The sequence below is a fragment of the Nelusetta ayraudi genome, unplaced genomic scaffold, assembly GCF_046127955.1.
Source record: "Nelusetta ayraudi isolate G7.1 ecotype Tasmania unplaced genomic scaffold, CSIRO-AGI_Nayr_v1 ptg000034l, whole genome shotgun sequence".
NCBI classification, from domain to species: Eukaryota; Metazoa; Chordata; class Actinopteri; order Tetraodontiformes; family Monacanthidae; genus Nelusetta; species Nelusetta ayraudi.
The window spans coordinates 421,559-435,672 of NW_027466084.1; the positions used below are offsets into that span (position 1 = coordinate 421,559).

At 44.7% G+C, this 14,114-nt stretch overlaps 1 protein-coding gene and 1 long non-coding RNA gene across 3 annotated transcripts; one reads left to right on the forward strand and one right to left on the reverse strand.

Moving 5' to 3' along the window:
- Positions 1 to 423: 423 nt before the first annotated feature.
- LOC142892219 (casein kinase I) lies at positions 424 to 13,281 on the reverse strand. Of its 2 annotated transcripts, none has more exons than XM_076032215.1 (11): positions 13,045 to 13,281; positions 8,857 to 8,947; positions 8,325 to 8,435; positions 7,783 to 7,931; positions 6,399 to 6,627; positions 4,449 to 4,619; positions 4,054 to 4,202; positions 3,263 to 3,458; positions 2,503 to 2,642; positions 2,297 to 2,364; positions 424 to 2,210 (listed from the first exon to the last, which is right to left on the reverse strand). In XM_076032215.1, the coding sequence occupies exons 2-10, from the start codon at positions 8,930 to 8,932 to the stop codon at positions 2,332 to 2,334; spliced, it is 1,254 nt and encodes a 417-aa protein (XP_075888330.1). In that variant the 5' UTR covers positions 8,933 to 8,947; positions 13,045 to 13,281; the 3' UTR covers positions 424 to 2,210; positions 2,297 to 2,331. The 2 variants fall into 2 exon arrangements, with proteins under 2 accessions (XP_075888330.1, XP_075888329.1); XM_076032214.1 differs by having other exon boundaries at positions 8,857 to 8,950.
- LOC142892224 (uncharacterized) lies at positions 8,945 to 9,598 on the forward strand. The gene is made up of 2 exons (XR_012927394.1): positions 8,945 to 9,256; positions 9,287 to 9,598. It is a non-coding gene; the product is annotated as an uncharacterized LOC142892224 (long non-coding RNA).
- Positions 13,282 to 14,114: the final 833 nt, after the last annotated feature.

A 14,114-nucleotide genomic window follows, 5' to 3' on the forward strand; every position in this document is an offset into this window, starting at 1 on the left:
GCTGACCGTGGCAACATCAGGCAGAAGGCAGCGAAGTGCTCTGATTTACGCGCATGCGTGGTCGTGGAAAACTTAGGTATTTGATGTTGTGATGTAATGGGCAGTGGTCCACGACTTAAAAAGAAAAGAAGAAAAAAAAAAAAAAACTCGAGGCAAAAATATGTGAGCAACGTTATTCATTTTATTACTTCATAAAATATACACAAATACTGTTGTAAATAAAGTGTGTTAAAGAACTGTACAAGATATCAGTACACAATACATAAAGTGTAATCACCCCACCCCCCCCACCCCTTTTTTTTCACCTGAACCTCCTATCATTCCCCAACCCCAAACAGTTACATTACCACTGGGTCATGGTGGCCTGTAAAAAGGTACACATACAGTACACAGCTATATACACATCCCTGCAATTGCATCAGCTTTGTTTTTTTTGTCATCTTTTTTTTTTTTTTTTTTTTTGGAATGACATCATCAAGCGTGCTGGAGGATAAAATCCAAAAGGTGACATCAAACCATCAGGATATAATTTTTTTTTTTTTTTTGCTTGAAAAAAAAAAAAATGAAAGCCCTGTACTTGACATGAGGAGGAAAGTTTTTGAGGCATATGTACAGTATCACAAAGGGACGAGCAAATGAAAGAAACAAGCTACCGCTAATAAGTTATAGGAAAATGAAAGAGAAATTTGATAGGTTATAAAGTTATGTTACGAATAATTAAAAAAAAAAGAGTTTAACATAAATACAAGTGAAAATAAAAAGATAGGAATGACTTTTGAGTTCTTAGCAGGGTTCATCACACACACACACACACACACACACACACACACACACACACACACACACACACACACACACACACACACACACACACACACACACACACACACACACTATAGAATGACCCAGCTGGCAAAGTAACACTAGCCAATCCCGCAATATAGTACTTTTAAATACTAAAATCCTGAAACCAAACCCCGATTTTATATCAGTATGCATTTTCTACTTTACACCTTAAAACAAATCACCACGTTTTGGCTTGATATTGAGATTTAAAAAAAAATATATTTACAGTTGAGTAACCAAAAGGAAAGAAAAAAAAAGAAAAGAAAAGAAAAGTCATTGGATGTCCCTTCCCTTAAACAGTCATCCCTGACAGAGCCTACCCAGTCCCGTTTACCTCCGATAAACCAAAAACAAAACAAAACAAAACAAAAAACATTAAGAACTAGCATAAAAATTGCAGCCACTATTTGTTAGCCAAAATGGGCAACTACAATTTCAAATACAACGTGAAATTTCCTGAGGCAATTTCCCTCAAGAGTTTGAGTTTTGAGTCTTTGCGATATCTATGGTCATTCTTCACCTTTCCCGCTCACATTTAAACCAAAGGGACAAAGTCAAAAACAGGAAAGAAAAAGAAAATGTATGCATGTAAATATATATATATATATATATACACACATACATGTATATAATGACAGGGCGGCGGAGATTTTGGTGGTCCAGTTCTGAGGGCGAGGAAGTCCTCAGTGTGGACGAAGGGGCAAGCGAGCACCAATTGCTACTTCACCGGAAACGTTACGACAGCTAAAAACATCACTTCACTCTTCTTTCCTTCTCAAAGTTACATTTCTTCCCACCGACGAGCCTTTTGCACGTAGCGCTCCCTCTTCTCTGCACCGTTCAGCCATGATTGAGACACGAGAGCTCGAGACGAAGCTCTGAATCAACGTGAAAAGAGGGGATATTCGCTGAGAAGGTGTGCGTGTGTGTGTGTGTGTGGTGATGAAAACGAGAGACACGAATCTTTACTGGTCCTCCATCAGTCGCAGGGTCGACCTCGCACGAGAAACGCGACCCGTGTCCGACACCTTCCCGCTTGCGTGACCTTGTGTGTATGAGTGGGACAGGTACAAGCAGCCATGGAGGAGTAACGGTGTGTGACAGTCATTTATTTGCTTTTTGTGTCGTGTTGCGGTCCACCCATCAGCAAAAACGGCTTCATGAACGAATGCATTTTCAGGTACGGTCACTTGCTTCCCTGGACCCTTCAAATATGTCCGGGGTGGGGAGGGTCGGGGGGGTCAGGGGCCTTTTCCCAGAGATTCGTGCATCGTTGGCAACCATCTCTTACAATAAAGACGAGGTAAAAATAAAAAATTGGGAAGGGGGGAAAAAAATGGATTGATAAATACACTTTTGCAGCCCTGCGGGGGGAAAAAAGGTAATGATTAGATTTATTTATTTATAGATATTTATTTATTTATTTTTAGAAAGCTTGTTTGGATCTTACCTGTCAGTTCTATGTGCATGCAGAGCCAAAAAGTTCTACTTCCCCATGTGCTCGAACGGCACGCTCACCTGCAAAAGAAACACACAGTAAAGTCTCAGAAGGAGGTTTCGGCAGTTGGTTGTTGCAACTGCTTTATTGCAAACGTTCGCGTTCAAAATAAATAAATTTAAAAAATCATGCGCGGTTTGGATGGACCGTTATCTCACTTGCGACGTGGAAATTCTCGACTGGTCGTGGCGGGCTGTGAGGTCGGAGGAGGAGACGTTGGCCGGGGCGCCGCGGTGGAGCCGCATGCTCACCTTCCTCTCCCTCTCGGCGCGGGAGATGGCGCGAGGCGACGTGTTGCCTGAGGGTCCGGGAGGGAATCGAGAGAGGCGGTTTTGGTGCGGGCCAGTGGTCAAAGTGGAGCAAAACAAGCAAATGGTGCTGGGCTCATAGAAGAATTTTAGCATTTTGAACATGTGGTATTTTCAAATTACTATTTTAATAACAGCAATTCAATCATATTTGATTGATTATTAAGCTGTTTTTTTTACAAGCACATTAAGGCTTCAATGCTCTCCGGTATCTGCTATCAGTTTCACTCTGGTATTGTCTTCAGGGGTGGGCAAACTTTTGGACTGGTGGGCCACAATGGGTTCTAAAATTTGACAGAGGGGACATATGGGCATTCTCATAGGAGAAATATACATTTTATGGGATGTATAGAAAACATGTGTTTTAATGTCTATTGAAAAAGCGTTTAGCTCTTTATTGAAATGACTCTTAAAGAAATACAGCTATTGTACTGCTTCCTTAATATGAATAAAAATTTCTCCAAGTTCGGCGGGCCGGATTAATAAGCTTGAGACCACTGAGTTTAGGCTCTCTTTTGTAAGGGTGTGAACAAATAAGTCACGACAATGAAGAAGAAGAAAAAGAAGAAGAAGAAGAGAGAAATGTTTGTGTGTTTTGCAGAGGGCTCACCAGACTGCTGGACGCGGGAGGCGGGGTTGGAGATGGCCTGCTCGGGCCCGTTCCGCACTCGGTTTGCGGCCCCAGGGTTGGGGCCCGGAGGGAGGCCGCGCGACGCCGAGCCCCGGGGAGCCCCTCCGATCCGCTCGTCCCGCTCGTCTCCCGCCCTCCTCTCCCTGTCGCCATCCTCGGCTGTTCTGCTGGCCCCCTGGCGGGACAGCGACACCCAATCAGGTTGGAGGGTTAAAAAAAAATACATGGTGCATAGAAAACATTCATGTCAATACTTTAATAAATAATAATACATTTTATTTATATTGCACTTTACATTAAGGAAATCTCAAAGTGCTACAACAAAGCATAAAATAGTACATAAATACATCATTTGTAAATGTGAATATCTTGTTTTTGATCGCCGTTTGTTCCCCGTTAGGCTAAAAATATTCAGCCAAGAAATATTTTTATTTGATTTCCTTATTTCTTTTAATCAATATAATCTCCATTATTTTTTTATGGTATTGTTGCTGTAATTATGCAAATTTCCCCAAAGTGGGATTAATAAAGGCTTCTTCTTCTTAACTGAATGAGGCTTCATAGGGCATATATTATTATTAGCGGTTTTCTTTTATAAAATACTTGTGGCTATTTTAATGTAACAGACATCATTATTTTCTTTAAAAGAAAAAAAAACTAATAATGATGAAAAAAAAACAACAACAGATTTACGTAGTACTAAACAAAGACTAAAGTGGTGACTCGGCATTTAATCACGCTTCACAGCCGAGTGACGAGGGCAGACTTACAAACTTGAGCATGTTCCAGTCAAACACGTAGTCGTAGGAGAAGCCCTGACGGTGGAACAGATTCCGGAAGAGCTGCCGTAGATAAGAGTAATCTGGTTTGTCGTCGAAGCGGAGCGAGCGGCAGAAGTTCAGGTATGTGGAGAACTCGGCTGAAAGAGACATAAAAACACACACACACACACACACACACACACACACACACACACACACACACACACACACACACACACACACACACACACACACACACACACACACACACACACACACACACACACACACAGGGAAGGAAATTAGAACCACTCGACGCAGAGGTTACGCAATATTTCGCATCATCCGCTATCAATTTCCTGTCCCGACAGAACCGCGGCAGCTGCAGCTGGTTGGGTGCTTACAGGGGTAGCCCTTGCAGAGGACCTCGATGGGCGTGGACATCTTCTTCTCGCTGATGCGTTCGTACTTCTGCCTCTTGGTGGCGGCTTTGAGGCCCTGCCAGGGGAGCGAGCCCAGGTTGAAGTACATGAGGACGTAGCCCAGCGACTCCAGGTCGTCGCGCCTGGACTGCTCTGTGGGGAACAAATCGGACAGTGTGTTGATATATTTCCATGAATTTTTTGTTGTTTTTTTTTTTGAAAAAGCGATCATGTGCTGCGGAGAACTTGATCCCACAAAGAGGCTCTGAGGGACGGAGGATCGCGGAGTGTGTCACGTGAACGCCTGATCTTTTATTTACCGAGTCCTCATAAACTCAGTGTACAGGACTGTAAGCACTAAACCCATTTGTGAGGATCATTAAAACAATACGTTTCACAATCAGATTATCCTACAGAGCGCCGGGACAAAGGACGGAATCAAAGAGGTTGCGTCACCCTCAAGTTTTCATTCTCAAAAACCCAAACCCTCACTAAGCGATAACGCCCTGTCGTAAACGTGCAAATGTTCGCGTTCGACACGTGGACGAGCTGCAACTTGAGCTGTTAGCCATTAGCAGCTGAGCCCCCCCCCCCAAAATAAACCCAAAACAAAAACCCCACCCATGGCTTTTATCCGTCCCAGAGGGTCGCTCTTCTGGGCCGTCTGCCTCCACATCCTTTGTCAAGAACAGATCAGGCTGTGTATAAACAAGAAAAACCGAGCAGAGAAAGCGGGAAGGGGGCGGTGTCCAAATTTGAGGCGGGGTTGACACGAGGAACAAACTGTTTATGGAATGTCGAGCTGGAGTCGGCCGGGCTTCACTGCCGGGGGAAAAACAAGTTCAGGACCAGAGCTTTGGACAAAAGAGCCGCAGGAATAATTATGTTTGTTTGTTGGCTCATTTATTAGGACAGATTCTCAACTGTTTGACAGGTTAAAAAAAAAGAAAGGAAAATAAATGTTCTGTGAAGCAAAGGCTGAGGATGAACGTTGAGCGGCGGATGGGCTGTTCAAGAGTCGGGGATAAACTCATAAATTTCACTGGTTCAATCATATTTGGTCACGACGTCTCAACATTCACCCTGGAGGACCACCGCAGGCAGCCATGCACAGAACCATGGCATGATCACTTTTCTGGCCAGGACTCATCACTAGGAATGCAAATTATCGATTAATTGGTTAATCGTTGTTTGATTGACTTTATCGATCGATTAACGATTAATCGATCAGCGGCACTTTTTCCCCAGAGAACCTAAATTTCCCAATGGAAAATGTGCAAGGAAGACATTATTTAACCCTTCAGTAATGCTGAGGGTCCACTGTGACCCATTTTGACATTCGAGAGCAGTAAAAACACCCTAAACATTTATCCTGACTTTAAGTTGACTTCTTATGGGTCACATTTCAACTTTTTTTAAAAAAAACCAACGTTGTTTAAAAGAACTTGTTCTAGGCATATTATGACCATCACAGTATCTACAGGTGAATTGCTCTTTCTTGCCACTGCACTGTTACAATGATATTGACTAACCCGTGTAAAAATCGTTCGATTAATCGCGACTAACTGAATTTAATCAATTAAATTCTTAATCGACAATTAATCGATCATCGATTAATCATTCACGTCCCGACTCATCACACAGCGTCTGGTTGCAAGCCACCAGTACACTTATGAAGACTGGATTCCTTTAGCCATTTAGACAGACAGACAGACAGTCAGTTCTAAGGGTAGGAAAACCAAATTACTTTTATTGTACTGCAATTATAGACTTTGATTATTATTTTATGGGCAGTATATTAAATTTTTACCAAGATAAAAAAAAAAAGAGTCATAAATCAAGCCCAATATTACACACTGGACCTTTAACAAAAAACTTGCGCCGGAAAACAAACCGGGCTTCGCCCCGCTGGGGTTGAGCGGCGCCACTCACCGATGCCGAGATGCGTGTTGATGGAGGCGTAGCGCGCCGTGCCCGTCAGGTTCTTGTTCTCCCTGTACGGGATGTGCTGGTGCGTGCGGGCGTCCCGGTACTTCTTGGCCAGGCCGAAGTCGATGATGTAGACCAGGTTGCCCTTCTTGCCCAGGCCCATCAGGAAGTTGTCGGGCTTGACGTCCCGGTGGATGAAGTTCTTGGAGTGGATGTACTCGATGCGGCTGATCTACAAGGCAGACAAGGTTCGTGAGGTTGCGCGGTAATCCGTGTCACTCTTGGCTTATAGAAAATAAAAAAATTAGGTCACATTATCCACACATTATCCCTATTGTGCACGAGCTGCGAGGTCAGCACTTCCCCACGTGTTGTTGTCGTGAACCGTTTTAGACCCCGAGCAGCAGCTGATGACTCGACACCTTGAAGCGCCTATATCATGAACTTTTATTTTCAATTCTGACCCTGGAGGGACAGACTTGCATGACTGAAAGCACTTAAATATAAGGATCTGGTTCACTTTGCTTCTGGTTAAGTCCACAATAAGCAGCTACCCGACGCTGTCCAGTGGTTGTTCCAACTGAGAGAAGGTAAATATGACTGAAGAGGAGCTTAGTTAGATCTTGTGTGTATTAGCATTAAAGAGCATTGCATCACAACTAGAGAAGTCAACGTGTGGAATCGCTGCAGTGGAGAGGTGACTGTTGTGTGTCTCTGGGACTATGGTGTGTTGTGTTGTTTGTTGTTCGCGCATCTGTGTCGTTACATGTTATGTGTCTGGGGTCCCTCTCATAAGCTTTAATTAGCTTCTCTGGGGTGACCTCATTGTCCTTCGTATGTCTAACTCCTAATGATTTTTCCTCTTTCTATGTGAATAAAGTTGTTGTTGATGTGTAATAATCATTGCAATCAAAAGACTCTTAGATCTGTGTGATTGTACATGTATGCAAGTGTTCTTATACCTGCCTGTGCACATGTATACTGCATATCATCATTTATCTTATCATATTATAAATGACTTACAGTTTGATATTAGATAATGGGAAAAGTTGAAGGACTAGAAAGGTTTTTTAAAATTCTTCCAGGTCCTTTTTGAACATAGAAATCTTTATTTGAATCAAGTACTTAAAATCATAAAAAAATATGTTTCATAATTCTTATTTCATTATTTTGTTTTGTTTCTTGAGTGCACCAGCATGTACACCAGCATACCTTTTTTTTTTAAATCATTTTTATTCTTTTTTAAAACATGTTCAAACTTAACTAAACTAAAAAGAAAAAAATCAATTACTTGAAGACACTTTAAATCTCCAGAGCACGACACATATCGAGGCAGTGGGCGATAGCGACACTGACCCCCCCCCACCCGTGAGGTTCTGTGCCTTACCATCTGATCGGCCAGAAGCAGGACGGTCTTCAGGCTGAACTTTCGGGAGCAGAAGTTAAAGAGGTCCTCCAGGCTGGGACCCAGCAGCTCCATCACCATCACGTTGTAGTCTCCCTCGGCGCCGCACCACTTTATCGACGGGATGCCCACTGGAAACAGAGCGCGGCGGTCGGCGGGGAGGAGAGCGTCCAATGAGTCGCTGTATCTTTTCAACTTTGTACATACAACACCAGCTCATTTCTCAACGCCTCGTCTTATTGAAAGCACATCCGTCTGGCCAGAATGACGAGCAGGAATGGCTGCAAACGCCTTTATGACGGCCGACAGGTTTATTCTCAAAGGTCGTGACCCGAGAGTGTGAATCACACAGGTCGGTTCAGGAACTACCTGCTGAGTGGTTTTATGACCTAAATATTGTCCAGGTGAGGGGGAATGGAGGGAGCGAGTGACAGAGGGGGATAGAGAGGGCAACTGGCAACTAAACACATTTCTGTTTCCCCCTTCAGGGATAATTTTCAACGGCGTATCTCGCCAGACGTTACCTCCTCCTTGCATCATCTTGTAGAACTTGCTCTCGATGTGCAGCTGCGGGTGTTTGGTCTTCACACACTCCAGCTTGATGGCGACCTCCTCGCCGGTGGCGATGTTTGCACCTGGAGAGACGCAGGCACAACCGCCGCCGTTAATTGGCGCTCGCGGGCCAATGACAGACCAATATATATCATGGGATATTTAGAAAACATGTGCTTTAATGTCAATTAAAAACGAACAAAAGCAAAGTTTCAACAAAATGTGTCCTTGAAGCCACACGGTGTTTAGCTCTTTATTGAATTTACTCCTAAAACACTGAAAAAAAATTGATGAAATACAGCTATTTTATGACTTACTTGCTATTAATCTAATTTCTTTAAAGCTTAGCGGGCCGCATATGGGCCCCCGGGGCCGTAGTTTGCCCACGCCCGCTGCACTAGGCATTGCATGAAAGGGACGCTGTCTCAACGCTCAATGTGGAAAAGCAACATACAGGAGGTGCTGTGCAAGAGGCGTACAAACAAAGCGCGTGTTTACACTCACCGAGGTAAATGTCGCCGAAGGAGCCGCTCCCGATCTTTCGGCCCAGCCGGTACTTGTTCCCCACTCTCAGCTCCATGCTCGCGACTCGTCTCTGCTGCGCACAGACAGAAACACAGGCGGTTATGACAGGGAGACACCGCGGCAGCCGGCTGCGCTGTGCCTACTTATAACCGCAGCGAAACAAAACAAAAAAAAAAACGTAGCGGGGACGAGCTGCTGAAAAATGCAACGGAGAACAACCACTCGGGACGGGGGTAGTTGGCGTCTCTGAACGCCGCCCAGGGTTGGGCATTGTTTACAATGTGAACGATTCAGGCTCCTAACGATTCTCGATTCTTTTTAAGAGACAGGGTCAAAAAAGTTCCCGTCTTTGAATGAGCTAGCTCATAGCTAACCAGAGGTAGCTGAGCTAGCTCATAGCTAACCAGAGGTCTTCCTGCATTAAATAGCTTGAACTGCTGTTTGAACATACAAGTTATGAACCTTACCATGACCTTCTCACAGTACATTAAAGACAAATCTATGATCTCCAACATGAATGTACGGAATCTTCTTTTCATAGGGTTACACTTTTCACAAGAGAGCTTTATTTTTGAAAACCTTTCCCATATACGGAGTGCCTGATGCTGCAGGTACATGTTACCAAGTTCCCACTGATGTGATAACCTGCTGCGGAACATTAAACAACCCGGTCAAAATTAGCAGCAGTTACTTCAATGTTTTTTCATACTGGTCGTGCGCTCTGCTTTTTGTCCGATAAATTTGGCTTGCACGTTACGCACACAGCACTCGTGCCACTTATTTCGGCAACGTGAAGCCACACTTTTGAATGCCGCCGCTCGGAGGCTTCTTCTTCGTTGGTGATCGGCGGCAGACTCTTCTTCCGGGCGCTGCACTGGGCGTGGAAATCAGGAATCCAATTTGAGAAATTTGAAGGATTCCCAGAGAATCGGAACGCTACCGCCGGCTCCAACTGATGCTTGACACGCTCAATGCCCGACCCTGACGGCGGCCCCCGGGCTGCTCACATGATCCGCCACTGGACGCACTGAACCGACCACGTGCTTGTGTTGAGTGTTGCCTAAGCGGGGACGGGCTGATCAGCAACAGCTGTCTGGCCTCGAGAGATACATGATTAGGGGGCTGGTTGAGGAGAGATCGGCGAGAGCAGAAGAGGAGGAGGGAGGGGGGGGGGAGAGAAGAGTGGCCAAGTCGGGACTCGGAGGAAGCGGAACGCGTCACTTAAGAAGCGGCGGGCGGTCGATGGGGGCCGCGCGAGCACGCCGACTTGCACGTGACGCCGCGCCGCGCCGCTCATCATTTATTGAGCGCTCACCCCCCTCCGAGCCGCGCCACACTTGTGCAGCCAGTGCGAAAGCAAAGCCTAAGCTCTCCGCTGCTCCGCCGTGGAGCCACGCCAGGGGAGGGAGGGAGGGAGGGCGAGAGCGATGGGAATGGAAGGCACGAGCGGCCACAGAGCGCCGTTATCTGTGTCAGGGCCCACAGACAATTTTGTGCAATGAACTTCAAGCAAAAGTGCCACGGAGGACTCTCTGCGGCACTGGGCGCGCTTTGCCAAGAGAGCGAGACCTGCTTCCTTTGAAACGAATGGGAAAATGCTACAGTATAGAAAAATACTAAAAGAAATTTTAAAATAGTACGCCCTAAAAAAGTGGTTAAAACTAGGGATGTTAACAATTAATGGATGATCGATTAATTGTCCATTAAAAATTTAGTCGATTAAATTCAATTATTCGCAAGTAATTGAACTTTTTTTTTTTACACATTATAACAGTCACCTTGCCTTCGCCCTAAGACAGCTGGGATAGGCTCCAGCAGACCCCCGTGACCCTGAATTGGAATAAGCGGGTGTAGAAGATGGATGGATGGATGGACATTATAACAGTGTAGTGGCAGGAAAGAGCAATTCACGTGTAGATACTGTGACAGTCGTAATATACCTAAAACAAGTTACTTTTAAACAACTTTTGTTGAAATGTGACCCATTAGAAGTCAACTTAAAATCCGATGATGTTTCTACTGTTCTCTCTAATGTAAAAATAGGTCACATTGGACCCTCAACATTATGTGAGGGTTAAATGTCTTCCTTACACATTTTTTTATTGTGAAATTTAGGCTCTCAGGAAAAATTGCAGCTTATCAATTAATCGTTAATCGATCAACTAACTATTAACGAATCAATCAATCATTTGTATCCCTAGTTAAGTGTTAATTGCATCTCCAAAACGCAACTTCCTGTCATGTACCATAATCCAGAACGTATTCGCGAGAGGGGAGGGGGGTAGAAAAGAAAAGGGTATTAATCCCCGACACACTCACACTCTGATTAAAAGACACAGAAAACAACCGTCACATGACATCAAGGCCCGGAGCGCAGCAACACGGAGCCTTCGTCAGAGTCAAGGCTCATTCAGCGGCGGTGGGTTAGGGGTTAGACAGGCCGGCTCGAGCAAAGAGAAGGTTTAAAAAAATTTGGACGGACTCCTTCGCACATCCGAGGCCTTCCATGTCGCAACGTTAATGATTTCAAAAGTCACTGCCGTCAGTGGCGATGGGAGGCGACAGGGTCGTCATAAATGTCATCGTCTGCGCCAGAAACCTCGTAACAAAAACTACCTCCATGGTGGACGGCCCTCATCATCTGGCGTCACGTGCTTCTGGGCATGGCGTTTCTTTTACTCCAAATGGAAAAAAAAAGCAGAGTCAACCGCACTGGGGCAAACGGAGTGGACAACGTGACATAGCGGATGCAAGGGAGGCCGACGGATTTGGGTTATTAATAATAATAATAATAATAATAATAAATAAGGGGTTTGCTTTCATTATCCCAAGCGCCTGGTGTTTCATGACCTGCGGCTTGGGCCACGGTTCAGGGTGTAAAAAATTAATCACACAGGCTCCACCGCCGATTCATCTATGGTAGGGGAAACCCAGGACGACCAAATTCTATGAAATTAAGGCATCCGCAAACAGCATCTGAAAAACGAGCTGAGTCTGAAATGCAGCACGGTGGAATTCGGGGGTTTTATTTTTGCAAAGACGGGAGTGGACGGTAATCCGGGGCAGCTATGTGAAGAATGCCGCCACGGCCCCAGTGACACGCGGCCAAAGTGGAGCAGCCACGCTTCCACCTGGAAAACAGGCGACATGTGCCTGGTTATGTTAGCAACAGTCTCCAGGAACACGGGCTGGTTCAAAGCCCAGCAATGTGACACCGATGCGTTGACGGTCCCAGCGGTAGCCGCGGTTAGCAGGGTGCCTTGAAGAGGCAGTGGAAAAAAGAGACATCAAATGTGCTTCACCGTTTATGCGAGTGAGTTATAATTCCAAGTTGTTTCACGTGATGTGACTCATGAGACTTCTCGGGCAAAGAAAAGTGAGACGGAACCAGAACCTCTCTCTCTAACACACACACACACACACACACACACACACACACACACACACACACACACACACACACACACACACGGGCAGCTGTCACTCCTCTCTCAGCTACTGACACGGACTTGACATGTCGTGCTACACGTAAACATGAACGCAAACCAGAAAATGCAAACAACAAAATAAAATAAATACAGACGTTGGTTAGGACGTCGGTGTTAGCAGACAGGCTACAGCGTCCTTTCTGGATTGTGAATTGTAGAAGTCGCTCAGTAGGTTGTGATTTCACTCGGGCTACATGAAAAGAAAAACGTTACCCACTCACCCCAAACACACACAGAAATATACAATAAATAATTCGACAGAAACACTCCTGCTGATAACAGAAAACACGGTTCTGTAAAACATGTCAACCCAAGGCATTCACGCTATTTGTTTGCTGCTGCGACGCGTAAGCTAGGAAGCTTAGCGGAGATACGCTGGCGGAACCGGGGGACGTACTGCACCACGGTAGCTCCGGGAGCTAAACAACAAAAAAAAAGACGCCAGTAAAATCAAATTTATTACACTTTTCTATATTCTTGTTTCATACTCCTAACCGCACCCATCTGCGTACCGGACCAGCCTGTCTTTTAACGCCATCGCTGCTGCTGCTGCTACTACTACTCGCACCACCACCACCCCCTCCCCCTCTACCGTAAGCCGTGAATACTAGACTCTGATTCGGCCGAATCAGGCTGCTTTTCCCCCTCGGTTTCTCCGGTTCCCGCAGCCGCCACTCACCCGATATTGGGTTCTTCCGAGAGCTGCTTGGATGGAGGTTCTGATCCGATGGTTGTCAGTCGGATAAAATGCAGGGCAGAGGTGGATGGGAGCGGATTCTGGCGGCTCTCATTCCCCCAGCTCTTGGATGTGCCTGTCGGTTACACTCCCTGTTGATAGTCCCACAGAAGCTCCGGCGAGCACGGGCGGCCGTCCTCCACTCGAGTCTGTCTCCCCCCCCTCTCGTTACTTAACAACGCGCCCGTTCACACAGCCGATGATGTCATCCCGTGGATGTCAGCGCACAGGCATTGGAAGGAAAACGTCACACCCTGACTTCGCTCCGCTTCACAAATTTCACGTTAATCCAGTACAGTTTTAATACCAATTTTTTTTTTTTGGCTAGGTTTTGAGGAATGCCATGGGTTTACTGTGTGAAGTTTTGGGAAAAAAATAATTTGTTAAATACTCTTTAAAATTATTACATTTTTCAGTCACTGTAACGGTCTTGCGTGCTTTTTCTTTCTTTTTTTTTTTTTTTAAATACTTGACAAAGAGTATGTTTAATTCGTTTGCATAATTTTCTTCTCCAAATAAAGAATTTTATTGTTTAATTGCGGTTCACTGTTCATTTGTTACAATAACAAACACTTTATAGACCAAATAAAAATAATTTTGTTTGACCCATGACTTACTCAGTTTACGTAACATGGCTATTTACTCATTTTACTGCAAAACTATATTTACAAAATGAAAGACTTTGATGTCTGGGCCATCTCATAAATTAATAATTGATATTATTCTTGAATATTTCAGGATATTTCAAATGAGAAGTAATTTAATAAAATATATTCAACTTTTGGTAACCAGTCATTTGTTTTGGTTTGTTTTTCTTCTTCTTTTGGTTTAGTGTATTATTAATTTGACAGTGACGAGATATCAGTTACCACTGCTACCTCTAAATTAATGGAGACAAGCTATTGAGTCATACAAAGGACAAATCATTCTTTTTTTTTTTAAACATGAATCTACAGCTGAGCATGTTTTTTTTTTTTGCTGTAGTAGCCAGTAGCTGAAGCTAAATATGGCTA